General features: G+C 48.8%; 5 protein-coding genes across 6 annotated transcripts; 3 read left to right on the top strand and 2 right to left on the bottom strand.

The window, feature by feature from the left end:
- Window positions 1–73: 73 nt before the first annotated feature.
- On the bottom strand, window positions 74–313 carry FOIG_00353 (uncharacterized protein; the record flags this gene model as incomplete). Its single annotated transcript, XM_031196448.1, has 1 exon — window positions 74–313. One exon carries the CDS (start codon window positions 311–313, stop codon window positions 74–76), a length of 240 nt encoding a protein of 79 aa, XP_031072215.1.
- A 2,362-nt stretch (window positions 314–2,675) lies between these two features.
- On the top strand, window positions 2,676–6,434 carry FOIG_00352 (uncharacterized protein). The gene is made up of 5 exons (XM_031196447.1): window positions 2,676–3,056; window positions 3,139–3,548; window positions 3,599–4,148; window positions 4,199–4,723; window positions 4,775–6,434. Exons 1-5 carry the CDS (start codon window positions 3,008–3,010, stop codon window positions 5,995–5,997), a joined length of 2,757 nt encoding a protein of 918 aa, XP_031072214.1. The 5' UTR covers window positions 2,676–3,007; the 3' UTR covers window positions 5,998–6,434.
- A 930-nt stretch (window positions 6,435–7,364) lies between these two features.
- Window positions 7,365–8,524, top strand: FOIG_00351 (uncharacterized protein). Its single transcript, XM_031196446.1, has 2 exons — window positions 7,365–7,844; window positions 7,894–8,524. Exons 1-2 carry the CDS (start codon window positions 7,778–7,780, stop codon window positions 8,412–8,414), a joined length of 588 nt encoding a protein of 195 aa, XP_031072213.1. The 5' UTR covers window positions 7,365–7,777; the 3' UTR covers window positions 8,415–8,524.
- A 756-nt stretch (window positions 8,525–9,280) lies between these two features.
- FOIG_00350 (uncharacterized protein) lies at window positions 9,281–10,958 on the top strand. The gene is made up of 2 exons (XM_031196445.1): window positions 9,281–10,666; window positions 10,717–10,958. Exon 1 carries the CDS (start codon window positions 9,812–9,814, stop codon window positions 10,475–10,477), a length of 666 nt encoding a protein of 221 aa, XP_031072212.1. The 5' UTR covers window positions 9,281–9,811; the 3' UTR covers window positions 10,478–10,666; window positions 10,717–10,958.
- FOIG_00349 (uncharacterized protein) lies at window positions 10,384–13,859 on the bottom strand. Of its 2 annotated transcripts, XM_031196444.1 has the most exons (4): window positions 12,561–13,859; window positions 12,463–12,508; window positions 11,151–12,335; window positions 10,384–11,098 (listed from the first exon to the last, which is right to left on the bottom strand). In XM_031196444.1, exon 3 carries the CDS (start codon window positions 11,717–11,719, stop codon window positions 11,210–11,212), a length of 510 nt encoding a protein of 169 aa, XP_031072211.1. In that variant the 5' UTR covers window positions 11,720–12,335; window positions 12,463–12,508; window positions 12,561–13,859; the 3' UTR covers window positions 10,384–11,098; window positions 11,151–11,209. The 2 variants fall into 2 exon arrangements, with proteins under 2 accessions (XP_031072211.1, XP_031072210.1); XM_031196443.1 differs by having other exon boundaries at window positions 10,384–12,335.
- Between the last annotated feature and the right edge of the window lie 32 nt (window positions 13,860–13,891).

Raw genomic sequence — 13,891 nt, 5'->3', positions numbered from 1 at the left:
GGGAAAACGTCTATGCCAAGCAAGATGTCCGCTGTTTCGTGGAGCTGAGAATACCTGGTCTAAAGCGGGTTAGTCAGTTCCGCTTGTGTTTGAGGACGGAAGTGAAACGGACCGTTCCTGACCCATGTCCATCGATTGTGAAGCCCCCGAAGACAAAGACAACTACAATTGCGGTGGCAATGCCGACGGCCACGGTGCCGGAGATAATATACATGATGATGACGCCACCGCGCCCTCGGCGATGGCTGCGATGCCGATGCCTTGGTGGAGGTGGAGGTGGTGGTGGTGGAGGTGGTGGAGTAGGTACGAACATGATGAGGAACGCGGAATAGACTTGATGGGGATGTCGTCAGGTTATACAGAGTGTGTTGTAGTAAGGTATAGTAGTTTCAAATGTGAGTTCCAAGTCTGGGTGATTGAACGAAAACGATGATGGAGTTGTCTAAGTCAACCATTGCTCCTCTCGCTGAGGTGAATAAACAAAAGCCCATGTCATCTCTTTCCTCCAAGTCAAGAAAAAAACCAACAACCTTCAGCTCTGGGTAGGTAGCCCTTAACACCATATGATTTCCTCAAGCAGGTGCAGAGTTTGGGTGGACTACCTTCCATAACCAGTTGACTATCTTCTAGCATGAGGTAGGTAGACCCGGAACTATTTGCGAGGTATGGACCCGGAATCATTCTGATCACAGGGCTTTCCAACCGTTGACGAGGAAGGCAATATTTTTATCGACGCTACTTTATAGGTACATCAAGATGGCTACGTGATTCCTTAGCTAAGTACCTTATATAATCTGCTTTAACTTGTTATTTCATGATTACTTATCACAATGACGAAGAACGAGCAACGCCGAATGCAAAGTAAAATTAACAAGAAGTAAAAGTTGGCCTATAGGGAAAGTCCGTCATCATAGATAGCTAGAACTTCTCCACGGTTTCTTTGCTTGTTCGAAGCAACTTCTTGCTTCCTACTCCAGGATGTTATCATCCCTCCATATGGCAACAACTATAACTCCCCAACTTGAAATGGTAAACTAGCATCAGAAGAAACCGTAGAACTCAGAGGTTGCGAGAGACACTGTATAGACAACTGTCCTCTGCCCCAACGATTCAGAGCCGGCTACACTTCTCTATCACCTCCGGACCGTTATAGACTCCATCATTTGTTGAGTTGCCTGTCAATAACTACTGCCTTTCGCTGTATATCACATACAAAGTATTCCACCCACCACCATCGACCTAGGTGGTATGAAGAAACCCCTGAGAATATGGCTATGGACGAATGAGAGAAGATGAATCAGTGCTGCTTCGCCATCGCCATCAATTATGACTCGGCCAAGAGTAAACTTACCAGCTACAAAGTAGCACCAAAAAGATAATTCGCTGTCTGAAATAACGCCACTTTATTCTATTCGACATCTACAATAGAGACGCTGGTCCATCTGCACCTGACTTCCACACCCACGACTACGGCTACCAGCACTACTTCCTGGGATATTTTCTGTCCCTTCTTTTGAAGTGAAGTACCTGCGAGAGAGATCACGAGAGAGGTCCTGACACTTCTGTTTCTTAGTGCTCCGAACTTGATGTTCAGAGGCATGGAAATTACAATACTCCTGAACATAACCACAGTTACCTCTAGTTCCAAGCTCTCGAATAAAGAAGGCGGTTTTCGGTCTTTTTGTTTATGCTCTGGTCAATAGACTGTCCAATTAAGGAAGCTTAAGATAACCTTAAAAGACACATGCTTTTCTGTCGCTTGAAGATTCCTGAGGAAATGCAAGACCAGAAATGATTGGCATAAGCCGGATATACCATGCTGGATGTCCTATACGTAGTACAATGAGCAAGACAGTGGAGGGCTACTCGTTGTGAGTTTTCCACTTCTACTCGCATTCAAACTTGGAGGTAAAGCTGCAACAGGTTTTACCTAACGCAGATCTTTGACAAAGCTCCTCTAACAAGTATGAAGTACTGCGCTCGAATGAATTAACTCTCTCGTTACTCCTCCTATCTTGCTTCGGTACACCTTGCCTTGAAGGATGAGCATCGTAAAGGACCTGGAAGAGCATGTCCAGAATAGGCCAAGATGAATATGTTGGTATCTCAGGATGGGGGCATCACAAGTTCATGAAAACCACCCTCAACTTTATGATGATATGGATTACCTATGCTCCCTGAGAATAAACCCTGAGGCTTGGCACATGTTTCTTGTGAAATCAACCTTTTGCCCGTAGAGTTTTACTGAAAAGAATAGCAACGATGGGAACTCGAGCCGTTAACTTTGCGAATACACAGGACTTCAGCTGGCATATTCCTACTGCCAATGAGAAAGGAACTGAGGAACTCTACAGCTATGGCGGTATTGTCCAGGATCCAATGGCCATAGAAGATGATAAGCCTGACATCACTAACACGGACAAGTAATGGCCAATCACGTCTCTTGTATTCAATTTAAGAACGCAATTTTCAACAAAGCTTTTCCCTAGAGAGCTTTGTTCTTTTTGTGACCAATGAAACCTTCGAATGCCAATCCCCAGCCATTGTCTGCATCAATCTAAATCGGCGCTGGTAATGGCCGATCCCCGCCTTCCCATGTCAAAAAATCTTCAGTCGAAGCAAGTACTGGCCAACTTTTGACGGACCTGCCAGAAAAACATAATTTCTTAATCCAAGAACGCTATAATTAAACAAACTCACAAGCCTTCAGTGATTCAGAAGCACGCCAACTTGAATCTTCCCCTCATTGCATACGTATACCACCGAGGTTCTTCTGTTTTGAGGTGACTTCTTCGAGTTTTGCCGCCCCAGTTTTCTTCTGTGTATCGATAGTAGATTTCATAGGGCCGTTTTGGAGGGCAAAAACTTCCAACTATCATCATCCGCCGTATCGACGACTACGCCGCCGCGCCGAACAGCACCACGCCTCGAGCCTATCTCTGAGAGATACTCTGAAACTATCCTTGGACACTGCTTTCACTGCTTATGCTTTAGTGAAGTCGAAATAATGGCTGAGCCTGGCCAGCCGGAGCTCAACGCGGGAATGTCCCCGACGGGTGCGTACATGTCCCGCTGCTCCCCGGCAGATATTTGTCGCGATATGCGAACCTTGCTCAATGCTGACTGTAGTGACTCTAGGGATTAAGAAAGAGCCCACTAATGAAGCTGACATTCTCGAGGGCCTCGGCCTTGACCTCGATTCCATCATGCAAGCTGCGACTAAACGACCATTCGAAGACGAGTCTAACGGCGACGACCCATCTAAGAGGGTTAAGACTGAAGCCGAACCTCCCTCTGAGAATGCACTGGATCTACCTCAAGGTGCTGAAGAAGAACTCGAAGATGGCCTTGCGCTTCTCGTACAGAATGCGCTCAGCAATGTCAGCGACTTCGTCTTCGGTACCTCGAACGATCCCATGGAGATTGATGGCATTACCGACCATAACCTACCTCCGCCGCCGCCTCCTCCCTCACCTCCTTCAGTCTCGTTCTTCTCAGACCCTCAGAAGTATTTGCGCAAAGCCAGTCGACATGCGCTTGGCAACTTGGTAGGTGGCGCGACTTGAGAGATACCACAGCGCTTACATGGGTGGGATAGGCACTTTCTGTCCTCCTCTTATTCTCGCAATCATTTGACGACTCGATAAAACCTATCCAAGATACCGATTCACAACACGCCAAGTCATTTCGCGACCTACAAGCTTCTTTTGCGCAGATCAAGCAAATATATTCTTCGGGGCCCATTCTATCAGCCGACGATCCAGACCTCCATGACCACGAATCCCGTACGATCCTCGATCTAGCGAACCTTGCTCAATTCGGTATCTGGCTATTACAAACCACGCCATCCTATTCCGAAGCTCATCAGCACTTCCATGCGATCTTCAGAGGCCAAGTCTCAGACCTCGGTTCCGATGCGCTCGATCTATACCTTTCCCTTAAAACCCAGGTAGCCATCGATGCGCTTGCTGCAAAAACCCAGGAGCAATCCAAGGAGCAAGTTTTGGAAGAGGCACTAATCAATGGCATGGAAGAAAAGCTACGGGGGCTTCATAACGGGTTCGATCTTACGCCTGCCGATTCTGAGTTCATCACTTCCGTCCGATCGAGGAAAACGTCTCTTGAGGGTGAAGCTTCTACCGAATCTGGTGAGTGATTTGTCGGCAACGAAGGAGAGCTTCTTACTCACCAGTACCAGCTGTTTTGAGAGAAAAGTATAAGGTCGACGATTTATTGCGCCAAGTCTCGACATGTGTAAAGACACGCCTTGCATTGATGTCGGACCTGGGATCTAGACTAGGCCACCCTATGCGATCTAGCGAAGAGACTGCAGTTGACCTCTTGGGCGATACGACCGGCGATCCGAACCTCGACTTGGATGATCTCTCATCCTTCTTTGAGAAGACAGCTTCTGGGCTTGTTCAAGATGCTTTGGCTGGATTGACTGAAGATACTACTACCACCCCTGCCGAGGCAAATCCTCAACCTGAGCAAACACCCACTGTCACCGAAACAATCGAACCGCCACCAGCGGTCGAGCCTACCAAGAGCCCCGAGAAGGAGCCTACCTTGACTCCTCAGACAAACGGCAAGGTGGAATGCACTCAACAAGATTACAAGGAGCTAGAGGCGCTGGTAGCCCAAAGCACAGATCATTATGTCAAGACTACACTACATGGATTGTCGCCGGTACCCTATCAGCCTACAGTTCCAACAAGCACGAGTGAGTTAGGTCTCAAAAGAGGACAAGAATCATTAGCTAATGTGAACGCAGCCCAAACATACCTAAATCAGCTCCAACAACAACAGGCCCAAAACCCGTACTATGCATCATATACGCAGAGTATCCCTGAGCCACAACCACCACCTCAAGAACCGGGTCATCAGCTGCCACCACATCAAACCTGCTCCAGTGCATTATTATACGACAAGGCTCGTCAAGCAGCCCTCTCTAAAAACGCGTCTCATACAAGAAGAGAAGGCATCCACTCAACACGTCGGCCGTGGACTCAGGACGAAGAGAAGGCTCTAATGGCAGGCTTGGACTTGGTCAAAGGGCCCCACTGGAGTCAGATACTCACCCTGTTTGGGGCCCAGGGCACAGTATCAGATATACTGAAAGATCGAACACAAGTTCAGCTCAAGGACAAGGCCCGTAACCTCAAGTTGTTCTTCCTCAAGACCAACTCCGAGATGCCATATTATCTCCAGGCAGTCACTGGAGAGCTCAAGACACGAGCTCCCACACAGGCAGCGCGAAAGGAGGCTGAAGAACGCGCAAGGATGAACTCGGAGGAGGACCAGGCAAAGATTCAGGGAATCATGACACTGGCCGGAGGATTGCAGAACTCTCCACAAGGACAAGGAAGGGCTGCAGGAACGCCAGCATCAGCCGTTGGCTCGGGAGTTATGACGCCTGCTCAGAATGCGGCCCAGGCAGCGTCGTCGCAGCAAAGCCAGGCGCACAATCAAGCAGCTGCCCATTCGTATAACCCAGCCACTTCATCGGGATATCCACCATCGACTTTGCCGCAGTCAAGGCCAAGCGTCATGTCGGCAACACAACAGTCGCCCCATCAAGCAGCGCATCCTCAATCGCAAATGTCTATGTCTCCTCAGACCCCGCGATCCCAGCAACAGCAACTACCTCAGCAGCACCACAGTGCTATGCACTCTCCCGCCCACGCCCAGGCTGCTGCTCAAGCTCGTTCCCATACGTCGACACCCGTCGGACAGCTACATCACTCTCCGCCGCCACAACATACACCAACTCCTCAACCTGCGACCCAACACCATCCTCAGCCTCACTTCCCGCCTGCTCCACATACCCAGCTCACATTCCCTTCTCCCCCCGCAAATGCCACGCCTAACATGCACGCACATGGTCAGGTGCCAGTTCCAGATACGCAAACACAGATGGACCAACACATGCACGACAATGCTGCGGAGGCGGCCCTGTTGCAAGGACTTCAGGCAGCGGTGGCAGAGTCTATGTAACACAACGTTGCACAATATGCTTGAAAAGACGACCACATACAGTGGGCTTTTTCTATGCACAACCTTGTTAGGCTCAAAGAACTGTTTGGTGTTTCTGTTTACTTTTTCTCCTGCTTATAAATGTTGATTTCGACGGTGGACCAGTTGCTCTATAGCGAGCCATGGCAACTTGGTACGCGCGTCAGGGGGTGCTAGGCGCAGTTGGCTATAGTCTTTTCCGCGCAAAAGAAAAGTTTATTCTTCTATAGATCCCAAAGCCTCGATGGCTGAATTAAAGGAAAGAGGGGGGAGAGAGAGGAAGACGAGAGGAATAGAGACAGCGTAGTGAAGTGGAGGTCTGGCTTGGAATGATACCACGAATTAGGAGGTGAAATGATAGATGATGACTGGAAACAGCGGGAGATAGACAATTGAATCATCCCTAACCTGCAACAAACATTCTACTCTGGTACTGTGATGTGTCGTGCTACTGACGATGAGTCAAGATTGAAGATTGCCATCGTGGTTAAGGTTACTCATGCCACAAGGTCGAAAACGCCTGAATCGCCTATTCGCGGTCTTGCAGCCGGGAGCTTACAAGAGCATCCCGGTGGTTCGTTTCACGATGCAGCTCGTCGTGTGTCCTGCATGAGCAGTGATACAGATCCACGTTGGTGGCAGCCCATGACTTCGGCTCTCTATCTTGTGGTACGTGCCGTCGACGTTTAGTTCAAGCGCAGAGCCGCATGAGCACGATAAATGAGGCTATAAATTTCCACCTTGTTCCTGATTGCTGGGCTTTGATTTTGAAGTGTTGAGACAAGATACTTTATTTATCCCTTTTTCGACATGTATCACATGCCATATCGACAAAGGCGCGGCTATGAAGCGACCTGTGCGGCGTCAGAGACTATATGTCGCAACTATCCAGTCAGCGTGGAGGTGAATGGGCGTATGTATCCGTCTATTTACTGCCAGTTCCATGCGTGCTGGCAAGTTCAGAATGGGCGAGCATGCCCTCTGCAGAAGTTACCCAGAGCCTCAGTTTGTGGCCGGCGTGAGTTGTTACTAATTCTTGACCGAGATCAAATTGCTAATAAGTGGGCAGATATTCATTGTCAGGCAATAGACAACGGAACAAGATGTGCTTTGGAGGTCAAGCAAGGGGATACGTTGGCATACAGATACTGTCCACAGCTTCGTAAGACAGCCCTTTCACTCTTTGACTTCAAAGCTAATGATTACAGATCTTTGTGAGTATCAAGATTGTCAGAATCTGAGATCACGACATCATGATCAATACCTTCCGCTCTGCGACGACCACCGCTGCCAGTACGACAGCTGTCGGGATCCTAGAGACGGTGGCGCTGGTGTGTTCTGTCGATCTCATACTTGCAACGAGCCTTACTGCGGTGCCTTCGCACCAGGCACAGATCCAGACGATCCTCAACGTTTCTGCGAACGTCATCGCCAATGTCTAAGACCGCACTGCCCACGTCTCTGCCATACTCGCGACAACGGACACCCCACACCTTTCTGCGGTGCGCATTATTGCGAGGCACATGACTGCGATGATGGTCGTGAAAGGGGTGCTTTCTGCCATGCGCATACGTGTGTCGAGCCAGGCTGTGTAAGAGGGAGGCAGACCCCTGGAGAGTATTGCAGGGAGCATACGTGTAGGACTTGGAACTGCCGCGTGAGGAAGATTGGGAGGGAGTTTTGTCCGCAGCACGAGTGTGCCTATGATGGCTGTGACGCTGAAGTGGTGGAGGCTAGGTTTTGTGATCGTCACCAGAGGCGTATGTGGGCTAGATATGGAGGAAGAAGATATCCGGCTCCAGAGATGATATATCCTATCTACGACGACCGTGAGTTCACTTGATCTGTTCTGTTACAACTGCTGATTCAGATTCTAAGGGATATATCCCTATGATATGTGTCCAGGCATCCACGACAGAAGAGGATGTGGCCGAAGACCTGAACACGGCAGTCCATTCTGCCAACACCACATCTGTCACGTCCCCAACTGTCCATCCCCTAGGACCCGATCGTCCCAGTTCTGCATTGATCACGAGTGCCTTGTAGAAGGGTGTCCTCGCCCAAGGAATACACGATCCCGCGGGATTAGAGATGGCGACTCGCAATTCTGCGATCAACATATATGCAGACATCCTGGTTGTCCAATACAAGCTAATGAAGACTCAGATAGATGCATGCTTCATGAGGATGGTATGCCTATGTATAGGAACAGGAACAGGAACAGGAATAGGATGGCGGATGGTGATGGGGATAGAATGGGAAGAGTCCCTCGAGGTTTCAGGAATCGAAATTACCATGATGAGAATGAAGATGAGGATGGGCTCCCGCTTCGTCCAAGACGGTTTGGATGGGCTGAGCCGAGGAGCAATCAATTCGCAGCATGGGGTAGAGCAGTGTGATAGTGCCAAGGGTGACTCATTTCAGCCAGACACTCAGCCACAGTTGACGAGGACTGGTTTGTTGGGGGCGGTCTTTGGTGGGATACATAGAGTAGAACGTAAATCGAGGCTATTCACAAAGACATTTGCGATTGTGGATGCAGGGTCTTGACCATGGCTGGGCCGAGCCGAAGAATAAAGTGCTTGCATTTCGACTTCTGCAAGGGCAGGCGGAAGTGCAAGGGGTCCCGTGGTGACGATGCCTGTTCTTGAAGATGATGGTGTTGAAGAGGGGAGACTGGAGGCCTGATGTACCTGTCATGTGGACAGGTACAGTAGATTTCACTTTCCATACTGTACTACGCATACTAATAGTGCAGCTCTACACAGTGCTGTCATGATATATGCACAGTCTCCTCTCGGTCTCTTGACTATCAGCCCAACCACGCGATGTCCCGCTCACGCTCATCAGGGACGAACACCTGCACAAGCACGTCACCCAGCTAAAGATGCACGACACATGGTGATTTTGATCTTCTATAGGTGCCCTTTCTTTAGTAGTATTCATTAGCCGCAGCCGCCAGGGCTTTAATTTCGTTGATCTCTTTGACGTGCTTTGACAACTGGCCTATCAGTTCACCTCATCACCTCAAAGAACTTGTAAGCTGCGATCAATGCATAAACATAGCATTATCTATTATGAGTCTTGTTCCGTTAGGCTGTTGTATCTAGTTCATTCTTCTGGGCGTATTGCTGACTTCCTCTGCCAGTCTGCCTGCTCTGTAAAATGACCACCATCATCAATGAGACAAAATCAACAGATGGCCACGCGCCACTCCAAGGACTCGAAAATACTCATGTTGGTTCTTCTTTTTCAACCTAAACTAATTTTAAAGTCCCATACTATGTAAATGCTCTGCCACAGTCTGAGTCCTACGCTCGAACTCAGACACTTACTTACACTTTACCACATCATACGCTTCTATGAGCCACGATGTTGAGAATTTCGCGTCCGCGTGCTTCTCAAAATGGAACATTCAAGTCAGAATTTCTTTAATGCGAGTTCTCAATGATTGTTTAAGTCTAAGTGATTGCTTATAAAAACCTTTGCTCTTCACGGGCATAATTCCCTTGTTCAAACACTTCTGACCTTCTTTGATCACCTGCATTGACCCGACTGTCTCTTTCAACTGTCATTCTTTATATCCGTGGGAGCTATTTCGAGACAAGAATAGGTCATTCATATCATCTCAAGACCTTTTCATAAGTCTCAAGTCATCGAGACACTTTCTTTATATCTTCCATCCTACCCAACTATCTTAAACCCGGATCTTCTGTCTTCTAAACTTGACGCGACTCTGGACTATCTCGACTATCGAACACGAAAAGAAACTTAGCGAAACGAAACATCGATCGACATGTCTCGCCGCTGTTATGTCGAGACCAGTCCTGATGGACGTCCTCAACTCGTAACCATCAAGCGCTCCAGATCATACCACCACTCCCACCGCCATCCATGCGACTACTACAAAGTCAGCCGCGAAGAATGGAGGACTCTGGTACGACAGAACGAACTTCTTGATGAGGCCAACCAAGCATACGCTTCCCAGAACGAAACCCTTCGATCTCGGCTTCACAGCTCCGAGGCAGAGACTCATCGACTATGCCACGTCGTCATCCCCTCTCTAAACGACCAAATCGCCAAACTATCCAACGAGAATGAATGTCTTCGCCGTGCAGCCGAAAAGCCCTGTGATCCCCCAGTTCACACTTATCACTTCGAGCTAGAGAAGCTGCGCGCCAAGATATGCAGACTTGAAAAGGAGAACAAGACTCTACGAGATGACAATGGAGATCTTCGCTTTAGAGTGCGCGAGTTATCTAAGCAGATTGACCAGAGTATCAGTCGTAGAGTTGCAGACTTGGCTAAGCAGATTGAATACTGGACGAACCAATCTGGATTCTGGAAGAAGAAGTACGACGAACTACGGGAGCGACATCTTGGTCTGATCACAATTGTCGAGTCCAAGACTGAGAAGACGGAGTATTATGATGATGTTCTGAAGCGACGGCGCGTTTTTTAATTCCTTGTTTGGCCTTTCTTTGTACCCTTAAATGGTTTTGTTATGAGCATCATGATATTATTTAAACAGAACAATGGTCAAGGTCTAGACGGGCCCTTGCTCCCCCCTTTGTTAACACCGCCATCATCTATCACTATTCCCTTGCGCTACTCTTTTCTTCCATAGAGACTTTGTTCCTTTGTTGCTAAGGTATGAAGAAACCTCCCCATCTCATTTGATGGTATACTGACACTCTGCAGTTGGAAATACCCCTGTCTGGATAAAGGTTAGGTTTCAGGTCATATGAACTCAAGGTAACCTATGTCTTCTGCAATGGTTACATTCTACTACAATAGGAGGCATGGCAATACGTTAGACGGAGTTTGTTCATACACAGATACCCTATGTGGTCGAGTAGAGAGAATGATAGTCTCCCACTAAGAACATCTTGCACCCCTCACGAATTGACAAACATAACTATTCTACGTGACCGCGTGGCTAGGCTAGACTGCATGAATGCTATCTCGTGACGTATGGATCCCATCATAAAACAAAAAGGAGGGAAAGGTCATGAGAACTCGACTCAACTCAGGGTAGCATCCAGATATAAAATGTCTTAGAACCTTCACTTTTGCAACGACACTAAGCATCAGGTAAGCAAACTAGCAACACCAAAATATCGCCAGAGATTTACAGTTCCTTCTTAGCTCAATAGAAGCAAAAAGAACTGGCTGGATTCTAATTATTTGAGCATTATGCACTGCCATGGCGTAATGTGGCATGATGGCAGTGCATTTGAGCCGCAATAATCGCATGCTTTGTAAGACGGATGTTCTCGACGGCTCGATATGCACACTGGTGCCTTGCTGTCTCCTGGCGAACCATACTAAGATCTGCATTTTGTTTGACATGAGCCGAGTACTTTACGCGGTGCAACGCGATATCCCGTGGTATCGCATATCTTCTCCCGAAACTCGTGGGGCATGTCAAAGATAACGACGACGTGAAATGGAGGGGCAGACGAGGCAACCAAGGAGAGAGGGGTAATGACTGAATGACCAATAGAGGCGGCCTCAAAGTTAGAAAACAGGCGGGAAACGATGAAAGAAAAAGTCCTATTCTAGGCAGAAGGGGACTTTGGCACCATAAGGATTGGTCGCCTGGTTTAAGTGGAAAAAGGCGACCAGGATAACCTTTGGGGGCCGACAAGGCATTGGATGTTGATGTATGGAACTGGTGGAGGAGCGGTTTGAGAATACGCATGCATATGGCAGTGCCTTGATCCGCGAAAGAGCAGTCTGATGAGGGTGTGGTAACAAGGGAAAATGGCTGCACACCGAACTAGTATCGAGGTTTGAGGGACCGTTCCGAACCGTGAATGAAAGGGTGCGGAGTAGACGGGAGGGAGCCGTAGTGGTGGTATCGTGACGGATGTGGAGAGAGTCGAGCATGACATGAAGGCGCCAAGAGGTGTGAGTCTGAAAGCGGGTGACCAGTGCGAAGAGGTTGCGAAGCCTGGCTCGAGGTTGCCTGGGTGAAGTAAAGTTGGTCTAGTAGCTGGGGTACAGTATTTTCACATGACCTTTCCTAACAGCATTATCCAGTTGACTCACATGGAGGGCCTCAGAATAAATTGGTCGCGCTTATCAAAACAGGGGCTGTGTATAGTTAGGAATGACAAGCAATTTGATCAACAAATTGCATTGTAAAAACGGCACACCTTGATCTCGAAGTGTGCGTGACCTGAAAAAGCGATATCACAATTTGATACGCCTTTGGTTGAGAGTGGCCAGCAAGCGGGTAGATCCGTAGTTTAATTGGCGATGCCATGGTAAAAGGTTTGACGTTTACTTTCCGAGTTCGGAAATCTTATCGAAGCCTGTCAACCGTGTTAAACCCGCACCACAAGCCATTTAGCGACCGTTACCGTTATAGGCAAACGAAACCTGGAGGGTGGAGGTGGGCGGGAGCAGCCTCCCGCTGGGTCGGTAAGGCAGGGTACGTACTGGGCTTGGGGCTGAAGACCTGGGGTCGGTACACAAAATTCCATATCTGAAATTGGTCAACAAACAATCAAATTCAGGGGGTGGGAGTTCAAACGCACGCAATAAAGCATAAGGAGCTAGGGCTGGAAACGTGGTAACGGGGGGTAGCTTGGCGACGGAATGCGGGAATGCAAGGAGAGCCCACGATAATGACGGAGCTCGCTCAACTCAATCCACAAAAAAGCTCATAATCAAGCATTGAATGCCAGCAAGAGTCAAACTAGCTCGAGGCCACCTCACGAGCCGAAAACAAAGGGGGGCGCTTATGAGTCTAATGGCCCAGCCCCAGTCGATATCAAACACTCCATTCCCGCCGAGTCAGAATTTTCTATTCTGCCCCAATTTTGTTCTGACAAGCGGGTAGGGAAAGAAGCTCGAGCGTTTAGGTTATTAAACCCCCAGAAGCGGGAGGCCCTCCCGGCGGATGTCCCCCTGGTCCGGGCCCAGGCGACCGGCGATGGGCGGCGGGCGGCTTCTCAAGGACTAGGGCATGGGTCTTGACTTGAAATGGTTTTGCTCTCCACACGCAAGCTCTTCCATTCCGACCTGATGAGCGATGTCTCCCCACGATTATGTTGGAATACCAACTAGAATCGCAGCACGATATCGTACCTACATAGGTAGTGTAAATCGTTTCCCTCCATTCATGATGCGCATGATATCGCACATCCTGCAGAATACATCATGGGTTACCAACCGAAGCCATGCTGCCACTCATCTGCTCCCGGATGCAAGAAAGCGAGCTGAAAGGGTTGGGCGACCAAAGACAAACGAACAAGGGGGGGGTTCACACGCATCACATCAACGGCTGCCCTGGTCCAGAGTAACGCACCACGGGAGTTGAAGTTGGATGGATGTTTGCACATACACGAAATAATTGTAAAGCTTTCTTTCCATGTGCCGAATAACTTGCATTGACGACAAGGGTGACGGCGCAGAAACGCAACCACCGATACGATGAAACTTCCATGTTAGCACGTCAAGCGAATCCTTCCCTCCGCCAGCCCGATGAGTCACTCTCCTATAGCTTCCGTCCAAAACGGACTCTTTTGGGTGCTTTGTGGGCAGCGGAGGCGCTCCAGGGGCGGCGTAAGAAGTGACTTGGTCGCTCGCTCAGATGGCGGTGTCCGCACCGGTGACAGTACTTAGCCACGAAGCGGCATGAAGCGGAGTCGTCGGCCAGCAGATAATCAACAACACGACCTTTGTCGAAAATAAGTTGGTGTTGGCGAACCAGTATTGTAAACGTTGCGACGATGTGAATCATAATTCCCTCCGTATCTTTTTTTGGAGGGTGGTTAGTGGTAGGAAGGTAAAATGTTCGTGGATATCATGACAATCAACGGAAGTGAAACTGGCTGTTTCCGACCCCCCTGTCTGTCATCCAGGA

This window comes from Fusarium odoratissimum, assembly GCF_000260195.1.
Source record: "Fusarium odoratissimum NRRL 54006 unplaced genomic scaffold supercont1.1, whole genome shotgun sequence".
In the NCBI taxonomy this organism is placed as follows: Eukaryota; Fungi; Ascomycota; class Sordariomycetes; order Hypocreales; family Nectriaceae; genus Fusarium; species Fusarium odoratissimum.
The sequence above is the reverse complement of the archived record's forward strand: the minus strand, read 5'-3'. Positions and strand labels throughout refer to the sequence as shown.

Bases quoted from the DNA above. Each gene is read 5' to 3' on its own strand.
- FOIG_00352 (XM_031196447.1), top strand. From the start codon at position 3,008: ATGGCTGAGCCTGGCCAGCCGGAGCTCAACGCGGGAATGTCCCCGACG. The intron at 3,057-3,138 runs GTGCGTACATGT...TAGTGACTCTAG, and splicing joins CGCGGGAATGTCCCCGACGG to GGATTAAGAAAGAGCCCACT. The intron at 3,549-3,598 runs GTAGGTGGCGCG...TGGGTGGGATAG, and splicing joins GACATGCGCTTGGCAACTTG to GCACTTTCTGTCCTCCTCTT.
- FOIG_00350 (XM_031196445.1), top strand. From the start codon at position 9,812: ATGTCTCGCCGCTGTTATGTCGAGACCAGTCCTGATGGACGTCCTCAA.
- FOIG_00351 (XM_031196446.1), top strand. From the start codon at position 7,778: ATGTGGGCTAGATATGGAGGAAGAAGATATCCGGCTCCAGAGATGATA. The intron at 7,845-7,893 runs GTGAGTTCACTT...TCAGATTCTAAG, and splicing joins ATATCCTATCTACGACGACC to GGATATATCCCTATGATATG.
- FOIG_00349 (XM_031196443.1), bottom strand. From the start codon at position 11,719: ATGCGTATTCTCAAACCGCTCCTCCACCAGTTCCATACATCAACATCC.